The sequence below is a fragment of the Castor canadensis genome, chromosome 5 (genome assembly GCF_047511655.1).
Source record: "Castor canadensis chromosome 5, mCasCan1.hap1v2, whole genome shotgun sequence".
In the NCBI taxonomy this organism is placed as follows: Eukaryota; Metazoa; Chordata; class Mammalia; order Rodentia; family Castoridae; genus Castor; species Castor canadensis.
In genome coordinates, this window is record NC_133390.1 from 182,178,345 (window position 1) to 182,199,906 (window position 21,562).

At 52.4% G+C, this 21,562-nt stretch overlaps 2 protein-coding genes across 5 annotated transcripts; one reads left to right on the forward strand and one right to left on the reverse strand.

The window, feature by feature from the left end:
* The first annotated feature begins 1,289 nt into the window (after positions 1-1,289).
* Oprl1 (opioid related nociceptin receptor 1) lies at positions 1,290-8,052 on the forward strand. Of its 4 annotated transcripts, none has more exons than XM_074075205.1 (4): positions 1,295-2,459; positions 3,009-3,274; positions 5,146-5,501; positions 5,577-8,052. In XM_074075205.1, exons 2-4 carry the CDS (start codon positions 3,042-3,044, stop codon positions 6,098-6,100), a joined length of 1,113 nt encoding a protein of 370 aa, XP_073931306.1. In that variant the 5' UTR covers positions 1,295-2,459; positions 3,009-3,041; the 3' UTR covers positions 6,101-8,052. The 4 variants fall into 4 exon arrangements, with proteins under 4 accessions (XP_073931307.1, XP_073931306.1, XP_073931305.1 ...); XM_074075204.1 differs by having other exon boundaries at positions 1,300-2,477; XM_074075206.1 differs by lacking the exon at positions 3,009-3,274 and having other exon boundaries at positions 1,290-2,477.
* Positions 8,053-11,971: 3,919 nt separating this feature from the next.
* Positions 11,972-19,682, reverse strand: Npbwr2 (neuropeptides B and W receptor 2). The gene is made up of 5 exons (XM_020161018.2): positions 19,657-19,682; positions 17,683-17,778; positions 15,663-15,715; positions 13,530-13,596; positions 11,972-13,066 (listed from the first exon to the last, which is right to left on the reverse strand). Exons 1-5 carry the CDS (start codon positions 19,680-19,682, stop codon positions 12,022-12,024), a joined length of 1,287 nt encoding a protein of 428 aa, XP_020016607.1. The 3' UTR covers positions 11,972-12,021.
* Between the last annotated feature and the right edge of the window lie 1,880 nt (positions 19,683-21,562).

Below are 21,562 nucleotides of genomic sequence, written 5' to 3' on the forward strand. Positions count from 1 at the left end.
GTAGGAGAGTGAGTATACCTGCTGGGTACATATCTCATTCTGCACCCAGGCCTGCCCAGGTACCCATGTCACCCATGTGCAGCCTTCAGCAGCTTCAACCATGACCTGTGGACATGTGTTCTGTGCTGACATTCATAGGAGCTTTGTGTCTTGGGCTGTCCATGGTGTCTCTGCATGTTTTGTTTTGACTGCCTATGACATGTACATCTTCTGTACATACTCTCATATAATATGTCTCCTTCTGACCCTGACATATATGTACTGTGTTGGATTCTGCCTCTGCCTTTGCCTTTTGGGAGGAGCCACTTGCCTTTGCTGAATTCCTGTCAGAGGTCAAGAGAAGCCTGAACTACTTCCTTTGCACTGCCAGTCCCCATCCTAGCCATCTACTCATCAGGTGTCCAAGCCTGTCCTTACGCCTGAGACCACCTGGTTTCAGTGCCAGGTTTCATTGACTCACACTCATAGAGACTTGAACTCACAGATGCACCTGGTAGCAGTGTAACTGAATTGAAGCTGAAGCTGTGTGGCTGGGCCAAGGGTTTCCAGGGCTAGGGGCAGGAGCAGGAGCAGGGGCAGGGAGGGCTTCTTGGAGTAGGCAGAACTAGAGCCAGCTAAGGGGTAGAATCTGTGCTGGTGGGGTGAACAGGCACAAAGGAAAGAGGAGCAGGCAGCGTGAGAGGAATGAACAGGCATGTTCTGTGGCTCTGCTCTGCCCACCCTCACAGTGCATACAGCATCTTTTCTCCCAGTTTGGAGTTTGGGTGGGGAAGTAACTGGTGGCTCTGTGGATGGGCAGGCAATGGCAGCTGGGAGAAGGACTCTGGGGTTGCTTGGGGAAGGGGCCACAGGAATCTGAGCCTCCTTTAGTTTCTGCTTTCTGGGGCTCCTGAGGTTGAGGGATCAGCTTAGCCTGAGGGTGTGTACTTATGTCGAGGGTCTTTGTATGTGTCCACCGTTCTTACTGTTGTCCATGCTATCTCTCAGGTCTACTCGTGTGCCTTTTGTGTGACACTGTGCATCCCTGAGCATGTACTTGTGTCTCTATGTGTTCACCCTGTGCCTGTCTGGGCATTTTTGTGTGTTTGCAGGAATGTGTCTCCATGTGTCCCCTAAGTGTCCATGTGTCCCTGAGTCTCAGTTGCAGTAGAGATGCAGAGATGAGTCCTGGAAGATAGCTTGCGATGCTGAGTCCTGGGGTGTCCTTCTGCTTTGGCCTCTCCTGATTGGGCAGGTATCCTAGCAACACTGCTGCTAGTTGCCTAGCAACCAGGTCCCCATCCTTGGAGAAGGAGCAGGGTCTGGCTGTGTGGGGGAGGTCTGGCTCTCTCTCACAGCCTGGGCAGGAAGACCAAGCCCACAACTGGGTGGGAGCTGAGGATCAGTGCAGGAGTGAGCCATATGGTCTTGTTCCGTGACCTTTCATCTCAGTGGACTGTGCTTGTGACCCCTATGCTATAAGGGTCCACAGGAGCCTTTTCAGCTGTGTGCATGCCAGGGCCCATCTTTGGGACCCAGCTGTGCAAAAGTGTGTGTGTGTGTGTGTGTGTGTGTGTGTGTATGTGGTGTCTCCAAACAGACCTGGGGCTTCCTTATCTCTGCCATATTGGCAGGTAGTTTCACGCCTATGTGGCTTCATGCTTCATCTGTGTGAAGATGATATAGGTGGGAGTGGCCACCCACATAGCTAATGTCTGGGTAGAGTTTGGCACACAGTAGACACAGCAGCATATGGCAGGTATGGTTCCAGTATTGGGTACTGGGTCCAGGCAGTCTTCTGCATGCTTGCAACAAGACTCCAATCCTGAAAAGTGGCTAGGTCAGGGCACTACTATCTGCCTGCTGATGTGTCAGCCCCACTGGGTGTCTGGCTGAGGCCACAGTGCTGGTCAGGGAGGCCAACCAAGGCTAGTCTGGGCCAAGCTGTCCAAAGCAGTGTACAGACACTGCTTGGGACCCCACATCTGCCTCCAAGTGAGCATGTCTCTGTCTGTGTGCATCTCCCTGAGTCTGTCCCTTGTCTGAGGCTATGTCCTTATATGTGTGTTTGAGTTTCCGTTCACATCTCCACTTTTGTGTCTGCGAATGTCCCTATTGATCCCAGCCCATGCATGTCTCTATGAAGTTTCTGGGTCTATCGCTTCATGTATGCCCTTATCGTGTGTCTGGTCCCATGTGGTATGGGACCCAGGTGGCCTCCTTCCTGTGACCCCCTCCTCCTGCCTGCACAACCCTGCCCACTCTGGAGCTGCAGCCTCCTCCCCCTCCCCCAGCTCCTGGCTGCCGCATTGGCTGCTGCGTCTAGTCTGGCATCTGCTGAGAAGGAGCAGTCGTAAGCAGCCCATGTAGAACGGTGTTGAGAAGAGGAGCGGCGCCCAGCCCATTCTGCTCCTGTCCATCTGCCCCATCTGCCAAGGCTTAAGGTCTCCTCAGTCCCAGCTCCCAAGGAGGTTGTGAAGGTACGGCGTGAGCTGGAGGTAAGTGGGACCTGCTGAGAGATGTGGCTGCTCGGCAGGGTTGGGAGGGGCAGGAGGAAGCTGTGCCCAGTACTTGTGCCCCAGGTACTTCTGGGCAAATCTTAGTCTGTCTTGCATCTGAGTGTGCATGAAGGTGATTTGGGAACTTCTGTGTTCATGTGTGTGCTTCCTGGCACCTGTGAGTTGCATGTTGGCTGTGTATCTCTGAGTCCTGTGGGTGGATACATGACCTTGTGTAACTACCTCCATGCAGTCCCTGTGTGAGTCTGCAACCCAAATATGAGGTGTCCATGTAGGCGCCTGTGTGTCCCTGTGAGTGCACATACCCTCTTGTCACCATGTGTTTCCCATGTGCATTCATGTATGCCTGTGTCCCAGGCATACATGAATGCACATGTATGCATGTGTGTTTTAGCGTCTGTGGCTGCCCATAGGCTTCCTTGTACCTGCTGGGCAGTGTCTGCTGTGTTCCAAAGCCTTGGCAGGCTGTGTCCAGCACTGTGGTCACTTGCTTCTGTGTCCTTGTCCCAGGTACTGTTCTGAGTGGCTTTGCAGGGCAGTGGCATGGAGTCCCTCTTCCCCGCCCCGTTCTGGGAGGTCTTCTATGGCAGCCACTTCCAGGGCAACCTGTCTCTCCTGAGTCCCAACCACAGTGAACTGCCCCCCACGCTGCTGCTCAATGCCAGCCACAGCGCCTTCCTGCCCCTTGGGCTCAAGGTCACCATCGTGGGGCTTTACCTGGCCGTGTGCATCGGGGGGCTGCTGGGGAACTGCCTCGTCATGTACGTCATTCTCAGGTAGGCTAAGCCCCACTAAAGTTCCTGTCTGGTGGGTCCCTACAGCTGTGGAGGGGGAAACAGGCAGGAGGCTGTTTTGGATGGATCTGAGCAGATGGAGCGTTCTGCTTCCCTCACTAAATTCCTTTCCTCCTCGATCAGGGTTGGGAACAACCCTTAGTCCCTGAATGCTCAACTCTTGCCCTGCCCCTGGCAGTCCCAGGCCAGGAGTTACCACCCAGAACCCTGATGTGAGCTACAGCCAGGCTCTGTGCCAAGTTGTCTTGTGTGAATGACCTCATAGATACCACAGCGACACCAGAGATGGCGCTTTTCAGCCTTCCTCAAACGGACAAAGGAAGGCACAGTGGCTGCTGCCAGGAAGGGCCTGAAGCTCCTTCTCTCTGGCTCCAGGGCTCCCTCTTCATGGCAGATTATGTCTATGACTGAGCCCACTATCTGCTCAGAGATGGGAAAGCTTGGGGGTCAAAGATCAGGTGGCCAGTGCTGGGTAGTTGGGGTGGTGGGACAGTATGGGGGACATTGTTGGGGTATCATGGGGGCAGCATGAGGTGCTGTGTCAAGTGGCAAGGAACCTGCATATGGAGTGTGCACTGGGCAAGTGTGATGTGGGCAATAATGGACCCTGTGTGTTGCCAGGTGGGAAGAAATTAAAGGGTGTTGGTGATAGCAGATGGGGTGATGAATGCCAGCTTGAGAGGACTCAGTTCTTTCGGCACTGGGGAAGCATGGGAGGTACTTGAGTGGTACTGATACAGCCAGGTGAGGCTTTTGACTGATCCAGGGTGTCCCCCTCACCCAGAAAGACGTGACTCTGAAGAAAGTGCTCATGGTCCCCCTGTGGGGGCACCCACTGAGCCTCGGTTACCTCCTTTATAGTGAGGGGATCAAAGTAGTATTTTTGTGAATCTCAAGTGAGATAAAATTTATGTGAAGAGCTTAGTGCAGATATCTACCACTATCATTATCGTTATTATTTAGGGCAATAAAGCCCTCTTTGCGCTTATTCTTAATTTCTAAGAGAACTAAACTCCATATTCCTTTATGGCAAGTAAATTGACATGGAATATTTGGGATATTGTCATCTCTTGTGCTGCCACCACTATCACCATAACCACCACCATCATCACCACCATCATAATCATCATATTCACCACTACCATCACATCGGTAACTTCATCACCAGTATCTTAACCATCACCATCTTCACCACCATCATCACCGCCATCACCATCATAGCCACCCTCCCCCACCACTATAATAAGCAATAATTAATTCAACAAATATTTATTGATCACTTACAATATTCCCAATCTTGTTCCAGGTGGTTGGATACAATCAGACCCTATTAACTTCTCTCTTGTACCTGTCACCATTTCCTGTTTTCATTACTAGACAACAATGTGGCCTAGGAAGGCCTTTGACAGGCTTTTACAACTCTGGAGTGCTTAGAAACCTCTGGCAGTTGTGGGTCAGTAGTTGTTTGAAAGGGTCTTGAGGGACACTCAAGGGAAGAGGGCAGGTTCTTTCTCTTGTGATTCCTGCCCCTTTGGTCACATGTGAAGTCAGGTGTGTGCTCTGGTACCCAGGCAATCTATCTTTAAGTCATGGAACCCTTTTGTGGGTGTCAAATTCACTTGAGGAGCTTATTGAACATGTTTTCCCAGGCTCCATTGCCCAAGCCTGACTCAGTGGGCCTCAGTCAGTGTCCAGAACTTGCCATTTAACAAACTACCTTGGGAATTCTGATGTTGAGGGGCGCAGAACTGGTATCCCTTATAGTGGTCAGCAGGATGAACCCCTTGTCCTTGACTGCCAGGTTCAGTCAGAGTGGTCAAATGGAGTCTGTCTTCTCCCTGTCCTTTCTGCAGGCACACAAAGATGAAGACAGCAACCAACATTTACATCTTTAACCTGGCCCTGGCTGACACCCTGGTCCTACTGACACTACCCTTCCAGGGCACAGACATCCTGCTGGGCTTCTGGCCATTTGGGAATGCCCTGTGTAAGACAGTCATTGCCATCGACTACTACAACATGTTCACTAGCACCTTCACGCTGACTGCCATGAGTGTGGACCGTTATGTGGCTATCTGCCACCCCATTCGTGCCCTTGATGTCCGGACATCCAGCAAAGCCCAGGCTGTGAATGTGGCCATCTGGGCCCTGGCCTCTGTGGTTGGTGTTCCTGTTGCCATCATGGGCTCAGCACAGGTGGAGGATGAAGGTGGGTAGCCCCTCCACCCTGACCAGGCTTACTGTGGCTTCTAGTAGCCTCTCTGACCCTGTTTCTCTCCTGCAGAGATCGAGTGTCTGGTGGAGATCCCTGCCCCCCAGGACTACTGGGGCCCCGTGTTTGCCATCTGCATCTTCCTCTTCTCCTTTATCCTTCCTGTGCTGGTCATCTCTGTCTGCTATAGCCTCATGATCCGACGGCTCCATGGTGTCCGTCTGCTCTCAGGGTCCCGAGAGAAGGACCGGAATTTGCGACGTATCACACGGTTGGTGCTGGTGGTGGTGGCTGTGTTCGTGGGCTGCTGGACACCTGTGCAGGTCTTTGTGCTGGTTCAAGGACTGGGTGTCCAGCCAGGAAGTGAGACTGCTGTGGCCATCCTGCGCTTCTGCACAGCCCTGGGTTATGTGAACAGCTGTCTCAATCCCATTCTCTATGCCTTCCTGGATGAGAACTTCAAGGCCTGCTTCCGAAAGTTCTGCTGTGCATCGGCCCTGCACAGGGAGATGCAGGTATCTGACCGTGTGCGTAGCATTGCCAAGGATGTAGGCCTTGCCTGCAAGACCTCAGAGACGGTACCGCGGCCAGCATGACTAGGCGTGGACCTGCCCATGGTGCCTGTCAGCCCACAGAGCCCGTCCACACCCAACACGGAGCTCACACAGGTCACTGGTCTCTAAGCTGATGCCTGAGCCCTGAGCATCTGGAGTCTTGGATGGCTTCCCTTTGGGCCAGGGATATTCAGTCCCAGAGGAGGACCTGGTAACTTAATGGGACAGGTCAAAGCATTAGGGCTACCTGTGTGGCCTCTTTTAGACTAAACTGTCCTCCTGGTGCAGTGCCAGAGGGAATGTAAGGACACTGGCTGGAAGCCTCCATTGCACCAGTGGACTCTCTTGAAGAATCCACGTATGCTCTGCTATGCTTCACCTGATTCTTCCCTGGCCTCTTCCTCAAGGAGTCAGCTGAGCCCTGACTCTGGGTGGGCTCACACCCTGAGGTGAAACCGTGACTGTGTGGCTGTGTGCACCCCACGTGCTGTGTGCTATTTGCATGGCAGGACTCTGGCTGCCTTCAACCTTGCTGAGTCTCCACAGGGCCAATGAACAGGCTTGGTGCTGCCCAGAAGTGTGGTGGGCAGCATTTCTTCGGGAGGTAAACTGGCCCTGAGCTCTGATCTGCCTCGAAGGACTTGCCTGTTGACTCTACCACTGCAACTCAGTTACCCAAGGAAAAGGTGTCCAGTGGGATGTGTGTCCCTGATTGTAGTCTTTGAGTGGATCCTAGGCTGGCTGCTTTCTGAAGGTTCTCCTTATGGTGTGCTTTGCAGTCTGTGGGTGTGGACCTGCCCTGGAATTGCCACTGCCTACTCTGCCTAATTGGCCCTGGGCCACCTTCCTTTCAGAAGGCCATTGGGAGTCTTGGCCTCAGAGGCTTCCCAATGAGTTCTTCACCTCCAGAAGTGGCATTTGGGAAAGATCACGTGAACTATCATGTTATAGACTGTGTGGTGAGCTCTGCTTCTGGATGTGCTGAAGGTAGATCGGGAGGAAGGTGCTGTGTGTGTCCCCCACGGACTGATCTGTTACAAAGTGGTGGCCTCATGTGCTGATCTTGGTTGCTTGGTCAGTGCAGGGCAGGAGAACATGAAGGTCCTTACAGCCTCTCAGGGCTCTCTTACACAGTCTCTTCTTTGCTTAAAATTAGAAGTCAGCAGCTACACCACTGGAAGAACACCTGGTGGCCTGGAAATGATTGCAGTCAGAATGTGTTCTGCTCTGCACCCCCAGTGACCTCCTACGCTCAGGATAAAGCCTGAGCTTGCTGCCAAATTGGAGGTTGGTTTCACATGTAGAGCTGGTATGTGGGGTGGGGTTTGACAGGTGTGCTTGAGTCAAGCTGTGGGGGCTATTTGGGGATACTGGGGGAGTCTGTGTCTTTGGGACACATTGCCACGGTCACCCAGAGAATCAGATGACTTTGCAAAAGCTCTTCCTGCAAACTGACTACTGAAATACCTGCAACATCAAAGAGACTGCTCTTCCACTGAGACCTTGGTCAGGTGACCATAGAGGCAACACAAAGCCTGGGCTGACTCCTCCTGCCTCCAGGAGCTCTGGCTGCAGGGGTCATTCCTCAGGAGGCCAGGGCTCCATAAAACCTGTGGTAGGAGCCACCTGGCTGCAGTGTTTTCTTTCTTTCTCTTTCTTTTCCTCTCTCCCTCCTTTCTTTCTTTTCTAGTATAAAATAAAACGCTTATTTTGAAAATCCATCATTATAACATGATATCTAAAATATCTTTTCTTTTTTCCTTTTTCCTTCTTTCTTTCCTTTTTTTTATTAGTGTGTATTAATTGTACAAAGGGGTTTCATTGTGATAGTGTTTTCTTGCCAAGATTGGAAACTCTGTGAATGTGTGGATCTTTATGTATTTATGCATGTAACGTGTCATTTCCCCTGCATGTAGCCTGCCCTGACCTGTCTCTGTGGTAATGAAGGAGGGCCACAATAAACACCTGCTATTGACTAGGCACTCTCCTTAGAACAGGTGTTTCTTTTTTCTTTCTTTTTTTTTATTTTTTGATGGTAATGGGTTTGAACTTAGGGACTTCAGCTTGCTAGGTAGTTGCTCTGCCACTCAAATCAAGTCTCCAGCTTTTCTGCTTTAATTATTTGTCAAAAATGGTCTCACATTTTTTGTCCAGGTCAGCCTGGTCCTTGATCCTCCTATTTACACCTCCTGCATACCTGGGATGACAGGTGCACATTACCACACCCAGCTTATTGGTTGAGATGGGGTCTTGCTAACTTTTTGCCCAGTCTGGTCTCAAATAGCACTCCTCCTGATCTCTGCCTGACAAGTAACTGGAATTACAAATGTGAGCCACTATGCCCAGCTTAAACAGGTGTTTCTGACTCCAGCCACATAGGGACTGGCTATTGGAGTAATTTCTCTAGGGTTAGCATGTAGTGGGAGGGGGCTGTGGGCTCAGGCTGATGAGATTTCCTGCCTGCTCTTGGTGGAGTATCCCCTAGAGGGTTCTGATTTGGTAGGATGAAACTAGTTCATGATGTAGTAGGCGCTGCCACCTTTCCTTCTGTACAAAGTTTCTCTCCAAACAACTGAGTGCCCCTCTTTTATCCCTGGGGGCAGTGGGTGGATGTCTTTCTCCTGGGCCATAGAATTTTCTTTACCCCATTTCATCTTTGTAGACTCCTATCTTGTCCATTTTCCCTTTCTTGCACAGATCTGAGGGAGTTTTGGTGAAGCAGGAGCAGGGACTTCTGGTGGCTGGACAGTCCTGTGCCACGGGATCCTACTCTGGCTCCCATGAGGGCGTAATTTGGTCCAGGTTGACCTGTAGGCAGATGACCCTGTCAGAAGTTGCTTGGGAAGGGGTAGCATGGGTGTGTGTGGGTCAAAGATCTTGTGTCCAAGGGCAGGGAAGGTGAGCCAAGGTTTGGTTTCATACAAGCTTTAATGATGGACTGTCAGCTCAGACTGCTGTAACAAGGTGTTTTAGACTGGTTGGTGGAGTTCTCACAATACTGGAGGCTGGAGTCAGTGATCAGGGTTTGGGGGTGGGGTGCTGGTGAGGGCCATCTCACTGTGTCCTCACTTGATGGAAAGTGGGCTCCAGAGCTGCAGGTATCGCTTTAGTCAGAACACTGATCCCACTATTGGGCTCACCCTTACGACCTACTCACCTCCCAGACTCACCTCACACTATCACATTGGGGGCTAGAATTTTGGGAAATTATTAAGGACAAATAGTCCTTAATAAACACATTTCTGTTCAAACAAAACTTCAGCATCAAGGGAAAACATGGAAGGAACAGGCCCCATTGAGGCACTCACAGTGCTCTTGGTGTCTGGGAGATGGTGTCATCCTGGTAGAGAGGGCTCACGTATGCAGTCCTGGACCGCTGCCACTCCTGCCACGTGGGGTATGTGCCCAGGGGTCAACACTCACCACTAGTGTCTGCAGAAGGAGGCTGGCTAGCAAGGGGAGGGCCACTGGAGGTGGGCATGGCTCCCTGGCTCTCCAGGACTTCCTCTCTCTGGGTAACCTCCCTGCTCTGCCCGCCACCCAGACCTTCAGGTTCTGCACCCCCTGTCCCCATCCTCCACTGCCTGCACCTCTGCTCCAGTCCACTGCTGGGCTTGGTCAAGTCCAGCTTTTCTGGAGGCTTGGTTTTCTCTTTGTGCAAAAGGGACCACACAGAACCTTTCTCATGGGGTTGTAGGGAGGGGGCACATGGAAGGCCGGAGTTCATCTGCTGGTTTGGACTCTGTCCACTAGGGAGTGCTGTAGCCCCATGGCAGACCCAGCTGAGGTCCTTTGAGGGATTGTGGTGGTGATGACAGTGAGATTTGGGGACTGAAGGGGCTCTCTCTGGGTCCAGGATCCTGAGTGTGGGGACTTGGCAGAGCTCCCCGTTTCCGGGGCTGATATCAGTAGACCATGGTGGGGGGAGCAGGACTTTGTGAGAAGTGTTTTTCCATCTGCCCTTGTTTTGCAGTCTCTGGTTACGACTGCCTCTTGGTCCCCCTATGATGTTCCCAGGAACTGCAGGGGGAGGGAGGGAGGCTGATCCTGTTGCTGAACTCTGGATGGGGATAGGAGCCAACTGTGAATCAATGGCTTGGGGTCTTCAGAGGAAACGTGGTTGGCGCTTGCTCTGCTGTGATGTCCAGAGGGCAAGCCCGGGCAGGGTGGGAGGCCAGCCCCAGAATGCCTAGCACTGCCCAAGCCTGGAATGCTCGCACCTGAACATCCCCTGCCTCCTGTTCTTCACAGCCACTCACGCTCTGCTTGCCTGTTCCTCTTTCACACACTCATTATGTCACATCCCTAGATTATCACTATGGCCTAGAAAGCCAGCGGCTCTAGGAAGCGAGATGGAGCCTCTGCTGGTGTCCTAAAGGGGCTCTTGCCTTTCACAGGAGTATCGAAGAGTGGCAATTAGGCTTTGCAGAGGTGTGACTGTGTTGTAGGGAGAAAAGAGGCCCAGGTGTGTCTTGTTCTTTATGGTGGAACTGTGGGTGTGGGTGATAGTTTAAAAGATGCCTGTGGCCTTCAGTGTGGGCTGTACTTAGTTATTCCTGCCTAATACACAGCATTTAGTGCAAGGAGCACAGAGTGACTTCGGAGCATAGGTTGTAAAAGGTGTCTGCGCTTCTCTTGGCTCTCTCAGATCCCCAGTGCCATGTTGTGCGGACACTCAAAGTCAGGTGGGGAGTGTTCACATCCTGCCAGCTGCTGTAGGAGTTGGCCTTTTCAAAGGGGACCCTCAACCCCTGTTTAGCCTCTAGACTACCTGAGCCTTGCCAGTGTTCTGCCTGAAATCATGTGGAAGACTGAGCCACTTCCACACTGGTGCTCTTCAGTAGCTAAACATTTATTATTTTCCAGCTTCTAAGTTTGGAGAAACTTGTTATACAGCAATAGGCAACTAATACAGTGCTGGGTCAGGGAAGATACTGGGTGGATGGCATTTAAGTAATTTGGGGCTGACTGGAGGGATGGACAGTGAGAGGGCAGGCACTGATCTGACTCAGGTGAGGGCCCAGGCATCCTGGCAAGCTGGAACGCATGGTGAGAAGGGGGATGGGGCATGTGTCTTGGGGTATCAGAGTGCTGGGCTATGAGGACTGAAACCAATCTGAGGACTCACCATGTAAGGCCAGAGGGCCAGCTGGGAGCCACAGCCAAGAGTGGGTATTTGGCTCAGGCCCATCATATTGTCTTTGGGGGTGTGCCCCGCACTCTCCACCAGAAAGTTGGTGGTCTCTGAGCAGCTTGCACTGCACAGTCCCTCCCCTGAGGCTTCAGCATGTGACTTCTGCTGACTGTGTCCAGGCCCCAGGCACACCTGGGGAGGAAGGGGTTTCAGATGCCAGCCCCTCCGAGGGACAGATGGCCCCTAGACTGTGAGGGTCCAGGCAGAAGTACCATGTGTCCTACAGCAGGACATGAGGGGGTCACAGGCCACAGGGTGGAGTGTAAGGGACACAGGCCTCCTGGTGACTTGTCACTGGGTTTCAGGCTGTGGAGGGATGTTATGTCTTCCTTTGATGCCTGTGTTCTCAGCCTTCACAGAAACAGTTGACTTTGCTGCCCAGGTGCTCATACTTTTGTTACCTCCCAGTCCCATCTGGGAAGAGCCCAAGGGGTCCTAACTGTGGAACACACCACTGGCCCTGGGTTAAGTTCCCAGCTTATGTCCCTTCCCCCCCTTTTGTCAGGTATCCTGGGTCCCAGAGAGGGCATGAAAGGGACTGTTGGGGGGCAGGCATCCATCTGTTCATTCTCTGGGTGAGCAGATCTGGGTGCCTGTGGCCAGGACCTGAGCCCCTGCTGTTGTTCACCCCCCAGGGCTTTCAGGAGGCAGAGGCAATGGAAAGGGTGACACTTTGCAGGGTCCATATCTGTGGAGAACCTGTGAACAGGTAGGACATCTCTAACCGGGGGAGTCACTGTTCTTGGAAGGAAGGAAATGGCAGGGGTGCTCAGGCCTCCCGGCACAGGACTGTGGTGCGGAAATTCTTGCGGAAGCTGTCATCCAGGAAGGCATATAGGAAGGGGTTGAGACATGAGTTGGCATAGGTGAGGCTGGTGATGGCGTAGGAGATGCCAATGACCAGGGATGTCTGGGGCATGTCTGTGGTCAGGGCTACCACAGAGGCCAGGTGGAAGGGTGTCCAGCAGAGGAGGCACACTGCCAGCACAGTGAGGACTAGGACAGTCACTTTCCGCTTGGCCTTACCCAGAGCCTTGGCACTGGAACGGAGCTGCATGGTCCTCAGCCTGCGCAGCAGGTCTATGTAGAGCACACAGATAGTGCACACAGGCACCAGGAAGCCCAGTACCAATGTGTAGATGCGAGTGGCCTTGAACCAGGCCTTTTCAGGACTGGGGAAGCTCAGCCCACAGCTGGGTGCCTGCAGCTCATTGCTATAGACATGGGCAAAGGAGAAGAAGGGCAGAACCATGATGGTGACACCCAGCCAGACACACAGGCTGGCAATCTTTGCTCCCCGCTGGGTGCGTTTGGGCATGCGGTGGGATCGCACGGTGGCCAGTACCACCAGGTAGCGGTCCACACTCATCACGGCCAAGAAGTAGACACTGGAGAAGATGTTGTAGTGGTCAATGGCCAGCACCAGCTTGCAGAGTGGCTCCCCAAAGGGCCAACGCTGCAGGAGGTGCTCGGCAATGTTAGCTGGCAGCACGAGTGCAAAAAGCCCATCAGCAATGGCCAGGTTCAGGACAAACACATTGGTCACTGTCTTCATCTTGGGAGCTCGCAAGATCACATAGATGACAGCTGTGTTTCCAGTCAGTCCCACAGCACAGATCACAGAGTATACGGTTGGCAGGAGTATGTAGAGTACAGACAGTGGTTCCGGGGTGCTGTTGTTCTGGGACAGGTTAGTGCTTATGGCAGTGGGGAAGGAGCAATCTCTGCTGTTGGAGGACTCTGGGCACTCAGTAGCCTGCATCATGGGGGGCTTGGAAGCAGGTGTCTGGGCAGGAGCCTCCTTGGGCTGGATTCTGGGGAAAAAAACAAGAAACTTTGGGGTCTGGCTGCCAGAGCAATGGCCACCTCAATTTTTCTGGCAGAAGTGTGCCCACTCTACTTGGACAAGGACACGTGGGGTCAGTCTATTGGCCCTAGTCCTGGAGCCAGAGAGAGCCTGGCGGGGAGCAAGGGTATCTTCCAGTCTCTTGGATGCAGGCATGTTGGACAGATCAGCCTCCTTCCCCAGGTCCCCTCCTGTGAGGGCAGCTGCATACCCTCCTGGGATGCTGAGGTTTCTGTTGCCTATAGCAGGCTCCCCTCCCTCCCAATGCACAATAAACAGAATCAAGGCTGTTTCCTCTTTGTGCACCTCTCAGGTGCATCCCTGGTCCCTCTGAGTCTGAAACTTCCCTTCAGGATTTCTAGAGTCCTCAGCCTCCCTGATGCTATGCAGAACCCCCACCCCCCTGCGTGGCTGCTCTTCTCTCCACTGACCTGGTGGGTGCCTTACGGCCAGAAGTTGGTGGTCTTGGTGGGCTCTCAGTGGCGGCAGTGCAGGCAGCTGTGAGATGGAGGAGGGTGTGACCCCTACTGACAGGCTCCCGGCAGGGGTCACAGTGAGCCCTTACCAGCAGGGAGTGGGGCTTCCAGGACCTGCCCTGCCTCTCAGCCCTGGCTTCCCAGCACAGTTCCCAGCAGTACTAATGTGCAGGGAGGGAGGGAGGCGGGTCCCACTTGCTGACGTGGAGGCAGGTGCCCCCCTCCCCCAGTGCTGCACTACAGTGCCTGCAGTCGGCCATCCCAGGGTCTTGCTGGCACTCACTCATTCAAGCGACTTCCCAGTGGATATGTGTGAGGGACACCGTCCCAGGGGCATATGTATACCTGTGCATATGTGTGCATTAGTGTTGGGAGCCCACCACACCAGCTGGGCTCTAGGGCTCTGTGTACCTGGGTGGTACACAGTGCTTGGGTGGATCTTGTGCTTGCTCCTGAGTATGTGCATGGTGTGTGTGTCTGTGGTGCACATGTGTGTGTGTGTGTGTGTGTGCACTGCACATGTGTCCGTCTGCATGGGGTCTTTGAGGATGACTCTGAACTATGTGTGAGAGAGTCTGTGTGTGTCCTTGGCTGAACATGGGTCCAGGGACTGTATGTCCTTGTGTGGACATAGAACTTGCTGGTCACAGACAATACAGCTTCCTTTTTATCCTAAAAGAGAAACACAGACTCATGCAATAGCCAGGCTAGCCATGAGAGGCTGTAGAGAAGGGCATTTGCTCCTCCAGTGCTGGCCCTTTCCCTGAGGTGCAGGGGGAAACCCACTAGGTGGTAAGAGCTGTGCTCTGCTCCTGTTCACTATCATGTCCCTCACCTCAGGTTTTTCTACCCAAGCAGGATGCCCCTCAATTTATTCAGCCCAGCCATTGACAGCAGGTTATCTCTGATTGTGCATTTTTGGCAACACTGCAACTATAACAGTCTTGGGGGCAGCTCCTCAGCAAGCACTTGCTGCTTGGAGGGTCCATGGGAGCTATGTCTGCCGTGGAAGTTGTGCCCACTATCCCTTAGGTTGTGATGCTGTCACCCACACTTGAAGCTGGCTTCTTCTGTGACTTGCTCTTTCGAGTCAGTTGGTGTTCCCTGTATCCTCCTGGCCTGAGTCAGGACAGGAGCCTAGACAGTTGCCCTGAGTGCCCAGCCTGAGGCCGTGTCCAGGAGTACTGTGGGTGGGTCCCTAGCTCCCCCACCCATGGACTCCACCATGTGGATATTGAGCCCAGAGGTGGCATGAATAGCAGGGACCCAGGATTAGGGTTAGTGGTGGGTCTGTTTATCCCTAGGGGATTTCTGCACTTGGAGGAGACTGAGGCTCATGAGGTCAGAAGATGCAGTCAGCAACCATGAGCAAAGGCTGGATCAGGCTGAATTTCATGATTTGGGTTTGTTCATGGGGCTGGGTAGAGGTTCCGGGTTAGATTATAGCTCCTAGAAACCAGACATGACAGACAGATGGTCAGGCCTGTGAATGGTATTCTTGTTCTTCTTGACTCATGGGGCCCAGGTGCTGCAGGGGTGTTTACAGGGCTAGGCAATAATGGGTCTTGGCTGGGGATTAACTGACCCCAGCCTCAGCACATGGACACATGGGGCTGGCCAGGCCTCCTGTCACTCAGTTGCTATCTTGGGATATGGTTCATCCTACTGAGCCCAATTCTGGGCCTCCCTGGGCTGGTGCAGGGTCACTTCCCTCCCTGTAAGTCCTGTCAGCATGAAGCTGACCAGTGCTCCCTATGTTGCTTTCAGAACCAGCATGGATAAGGATCCTTTGCACCCCTCCTGTTCCTTGTTCTGGCTCTGCAGACACTAACCCCTCACCCCCTACTTTTCCTAGAGCTGGTTGTTTCAGGTGAGACTTCCCTTCAGTCCTGGGGTGGGGGAGTGACCTTTTATCAGAGCACAGTCTTCAGAGCACAGAACCCTCCCTCAAGATTTCCCACCAATCCCTTGGCTTCCTCTAACAGAAACCCTAATCTGGGGTCCCCTTTCACCCCACCAGTGTTTGGCCCAGTTTAAGCTCCTCCAAGACCCCATCTCTGTCCTCCTGAGCCTGTTCTGGGGGCTCACACAGCCTGTCATATCTGAAGTGGAGCAGCAATGGAGGGACAGGGATGGTGACCCTGGGAGTTGGGAAGGGAGGGATGGGGATTGGGGCAACAGGGGTTGGGAAACTGAAGTGTCAGACAGAGGTGCTAGGACGCTGGAAGGCTGTTGTGGGTGCTGGGTTATCCTGGCAGATGCCAGATGTCCCCTTTCCCTTCCAGAAGCACCTCACTTATGCCCACTGTAGCTGAGGCTCATCTGTCCTTCAGCCCTCACCCTCAGCCTGAGAGAGCAGCTTTGTTCTGCCTGTGGGTTGGGCATTGTGCCAGCTGAGAGCTTCATTCTGTGCAAGGATTTCCATTTTCAGAAATGAATTGGCCTTTTCAATCAAGTTTGTTGCAATGTGAGGGGAGAGGCCAGGGAGGAAGCCATGTGTCAGCTCCTTGGGATAGGAGTGGTTGGGCCCTAGGGAGGCCTGGGCGTGTCTAGGGGTGCTGGGGGTGGAGGGACTAGAGAATGAGTTGTTTGTGTGACTGTTTGTGTGTGGGTTTCTTTCAGGGTTTGGGAGGAGAAGCAGCTAAATTGTGCCCTCATGGCTGGGGGAGGGTGAGGGTGTGCCACACAGCTGTGTGAGTGAGCCACACAGACAGCAACAGGCAAAATCAATTGTGGGGCTTTATTCTTATTGTTATTTCCTGTAGGTGTGGTAGTCACCCTCCACCTGCCTTTGTGTTTTGGGTCTTCATATACATATACATATACATATACATATACACATGTGCATAAGCACACATGTGTGCGTGTACACACACACACACACACACACACACACACACACACAGAGGGCAAACATACATACAGGCACAAGTGCACACAAGTATGTACCTGTGGCCCATGTCAGCTTTATCCAGGGCTGCTTCTAAGTTGGTAACTGGAGGCTTTGCTCGAGGAAGAGCCAGAAGACACCCAGCTTCCCCTGGGCAAAGGCGGAGCCCCAATCTCTCCAGAGAAGCAGAGGGTGATTGTGTCTGTGTAGCTGGGAGGGGCCCCTTGTTACACACAATTCTGGACTTTCCACACTGCCTCCATCCAGCCGGCATCCAGCTCCCTGGGGATCCAGGTGTTCCCCTCCATGCATGGTGCCCTTTGCAGATACGGGTCACAGGTGCCTGGCCTTGGGAGGGAGGCACTGGGGAACTTAGTTGGGCAGAGGCTTCTGTCAGCTTTCAGGCTCAAGTCTTTCATCCACTTTCAGTATTTGCCCAAGAATGCAGTTATAAACAGAGGATAAAATTTCTGCCTTTGAGGACTGACCCCTGAGTCGGGGAGGCAGACAGTGAATAGAATACCAAGCACAATGTGTGCTAGAGGAAGGTGAGCTTCCTGTGCAGATGGGTGGCAAGAGGCCTTGGGGAGGCCCAGCTAGGGGGCGGCTGTCTGCCAGGCCCTCAGGTCAGAGTTTCTATGGGACAGAAGATGGGAACAGAGTCTGGCTCAGTCTGGGGACTGTGGGGGACAAAGAGGTAAGCGGTCAGATGACCTCAGGTTCTGAGTTCTGTGGCTATGGTCTGCACCAACTATGACAGAGGCCTTCAGGAGGGAGGCAGGGACTTTTGGGCCACTTGGGGTAGGCAGAAAGTCTTCCCCTGGTCTCTGAGCACCCTCTGGTAAAGCTGGGGGAGGAGGTAAAGCTGTTGACTGCCTTCCCCCTAGCCCCCCGCCCCCAGCAGGCCCCTGTAGGCGGCAGGTCCTGTTGAGGGAACCTGGCTGTGAAGCTTCCAGCGTGACTTAAAGGCACAAACAGGAAGCAGCCAATTGCTCCCCCTGAGCCTCAGCACTTGCTCTCTGCTGGGATTGTTTAAGTCAATTACCAAAGTGCTGCTGGCAGCCTCCCCTCTCCTCACCCACAGAGGCCCCACCCAACAGGAGTGGTGGGAGGGAGAGCAGCACAGCAGACCCAAGGGGCAGTACTGGGGAGGCACGGCCTTCCTGCCCAATGCTCAGAGGCCTGTCTTACCTCCCTCTACCTGTCCAGTGTTCTCACCTCCACCAGGCTGCGAAATCTTCCAGCTTTGGGGCACATCGCTGGGATTCTTGGTGCACCCCAAAGTAGTCAGCATGACTGGAGATGTAGAGTCTTCTGTGGACAAGAAAGGGCTGGAATGGTCTAACCCTATCCCCTGATGGGAGCAGCTGTGGTCACTAGGGCAGCACTGGCAAGGTTGGCAAGGCGGGTAGTCTCCAGTGGAGCTGTCACTTACACATGTCAGTGGATATGAACACATACGTGTGTACCTGGACCCCTCTGTCCGTGCCTGTGGTGGCAGGTCACCCCAGGCCCCCAAGATGGGCCCAGGAATGTTTGAGCGCTGACCTGAACATGAACCTGCCTTTCTCTTCTGTCTGAAATCTTCTGAATGAGTCTTGCACAGGCAAGGCTGATTCACGCTTGAGACTCAAGAGTTTTCACTTCCTCCTTGGCTCCTTCCTTCTTGTGACCCTGCCTCTGGGCAGTGTTTGTCTCTCCCTATGGGGCTTGTGCCTGCACTTACCTGGTTTCAGGGCCGGGGACACATGGGCATCTTTCTGGGATGCTCAAGTGGCCAGATCTGTTGACCTCAGATCAGGCTCTTGGTCCATAGGCAGATGAGGCAGGGGTGGAAACCTTGGAGGAGACAGACAGGGGAAGTAGGCCCAAAGCAGGGTTGATTAGAGAAAATGAGGCATGGGAATCAAAAGCCAAAAACTAAAACAAAACCAAACAGAACAAAAATAAACCTAATAAAACACTATTAGTGAATAACTTGATTAGGAGCATGCATACCTTTCACTTTGCTTCTATCCTCCCTCACTGAGCTACAGCACATGTAGAAAAGCACCCTTTGATCTTGCTCCGATGATTATTGTGTCCTGAGAATAAGCAGTATTTCTTGAAGAAAGACACTTAACGTGGAAAAAAAATTGGGTAAAATGACTCCTTTGATCACAGAAATGTTTGCAAAAGAAAAATACCTTAAAGAAGGACACATGTGTTTGGAAGGCGCATTGGGTGAAACCTGTCCTCTGCTTAAAGGGTTTCTCAAGGAGAACAGATATTCTTGTCAAAAGGACCCAAATTTAGTGAACTAACCAGACTTAAATCTCTGGGCCCAATTGATAACTTCAAACAGTGTAACTACAAAAATTACCAAGAACGTCAGATGTTCAGAACAAAGAAGACACTAATCTAAAGGAATGTTTAAACTAAATCCCTGCCTCACATCCCAGCACAAGTGCTCTAATGTTAGAATGCTCTGTGCATCTATTTTCAGGTGTACCTGCACCCATGTCTGGGCATGTGCTGTCCTTTCTTTTTCTTTGCTTTACTAAATAAACCTCCATCTATTCCTTACCTTGCTTTGTGTCTCAGCCTCTAAAGGCCAAGTTCAAGAGCCCTCCCTTCTTCTTGGGGACCTCATTGAGATCCTTATTCCTGGTGACAGGCCCATCTCCTGGACCCCTAGTCCTGGGACTCACAGGGTTGGAAGAGCAGATATAGGCTGGCAGCTGGAATGGCAGCATGATGGCTCATTGCAGGTGAGGTAGCTTTTGTCTCTGCCTATCTTCTTCCCTTCCCGTCTGCCTGGAACTCATCCCCACTTCAAAGGATGGTCTGAACCTGATGTAGAAGATGTAGAAGCTTCAGCTACTTTTGAGGACAGCTGATCTCAGTGTCTGAAACGACATAGCACACAGACCCAGCATGTGCACTCCCCCCCCACATTATGTTTGCAGATTAATCTGGACAGGGGAAGTCTGACCAGCCAGCAGAGTGGGTCTAGTCCAGCTGGAGAGGGGTTGGGGTTAAGGTGGGGTGGTAGAGATGGAAGAGTTGGCCAGGGCAGGTCATACACTTTCTGCACTGCATCATGTTGCACAGGCATTGATGTACAGATGAACTTTCATTCTCTGTGATCACAGCATGATCTTGAACCATCACCCACACATGTGATGTTTTAAGCCCATCCCACCTGCTCACCTAAGGCCAACACAGCCGAGGCACATGTCGATACTTGGGACTTGTCAATGCACTTCTGTGCCAGCTCCATATGTTCCTGCTTACATGCCTCATGGTCATGCCCTGAGGATCTCCCATATGCTCAGAGTCCAGGGATGTCTGTTCTCTGGGAGATATGTCCCTAACACTATCCTCTGCTTTTGCCCTGGCTGAGGAGTCTTAGGAGGGGCACTGGCTGGGAAGCACAGGACGAGCCAGCACTATTCACTGCCCACCTTTCTCTGTGGTGCCTGTAACCAGTGATGGGTATTCTGCTACGATGAAATCTTAAGCTGACTGTGGAAGGGTTGCCACAGAACCAGATGCTGAAAGGAGTCCAAGGTGCTTTGTTGGGGGCTGTGCCTGGGGCCGGGACAGCTGGTCTCTGCCTGTTGAGACCTCTCCTTCTGAATCACCATCTTCTACAAACAGTGAGGCATTTTATGGTACAAGCCAGAATTGAGGGAGAACCCTCAACCCTGGGGACCCCAGCTCCCTCTGCCTTCCTATTGATGAGACTTCCCTGGCCCCGCCCCCACCCCTTCAGTGTCATGTATCTCTGCTGGTTCAGGTAGCAGATCAAAGTCCCACTGTGTGCTAGAGCCTGGGCTTAGGGCTAGATGTCTACCCTGGAGTGGGACCTGTTGGAGGCAAGGGAAATTCCAACGTTCAGAGCTTGTTGAAGGGACTTTTGTGCTACTACTCTGGCGGCAGTCAGAAGGTTGGGGCTCCCAGGCCCAGAGAGGACTACAGGACTGCTGGGGTGGCTCAACTTGTAGGGTACCTACCTAGCAAGCGTGAGGCCCTGAGTTCAAACCCCAGTACCACCAAATAAATGAATAAAAACAGAATTTACAGAGAGGACTTCAGTTCCACCCAACCCAGAACCTTTGGCCAGGCAGGGGTAGGCTCTGCTTCCAGAGTTTGGGGTTTCCAGCTTTGTTTGAGGGACTGAGCTGGGTAGGTATGTGAGTGATGGCTTAGGTCTGAGAAGCAAAGAAAGTTTTATGAGCTAGAAGGGGCCTCAGTTTCTCCATTTTACCTGGTCTTTTTTGGGCACATGCCCTGCAGGATCCCCGAAGACCACTGGAGTCACAGTTGAAGACACAGAAACAGAGAATTGTCTTGGCAAGGCAAAATTTACTTCTGCAGAAGGGTGCACAGGTGCACTGGCACAGCAAACATGAGGAGCAGGCAGTCTGTCCTCTTTTTATCCCTGACACAGTAGGCCCTGCCTCTTTACTTGCGCTCTGGTGCACAATCTGCTTGTGATTGGCTAATGTTACACTTGGAGTCTGGGGGTGGGGTTGGTAATAATTTCAGCGTGAAAATGGAGCTCAGTGAATAAGAACCTGGAAATGCAAGTAGCTAAGATGGTGACTTTGATAGAAAAGGCTGCTTCCCTCACAGTTCCCCCCTTTTTATTTTTTGTTCTTTTCTTCAAACTCATTTAACATTATTTGACTCTCTATTTCAGCTGTACTCAACAACAATTAGTATGATATGGGGGTTTGTTTAGTCAGGGTTTCTATGACTCTAAGAATTAGTCCCTGTATACAGGGTATAACACAGCACCCAATTAAAGCCATTGCTTCAAACACAACAATGAGGGACATTAAGATTGAAGACATCACTCCCTTCCATTTTCCAAACCACTGTTCTAGTCAGTTAGTAAGAGGGTAATTTACCCCTGAGTTCTTAGCCAGTTCATTTGACAGGGCTGTCAGGCCTTGGAGAGCCTTGGTAATGGTCCCATCTGGAGCTGTGTTGTTGGGGATGAATGTGCAATATTCACTCCCAATCAGGACACATAGCCCCCACTTTTCTGCCAGAATTATGTCTAGAGCCATCCAGTTTTCCCATGCCATCTTACTGGTGGGGCCTAGTT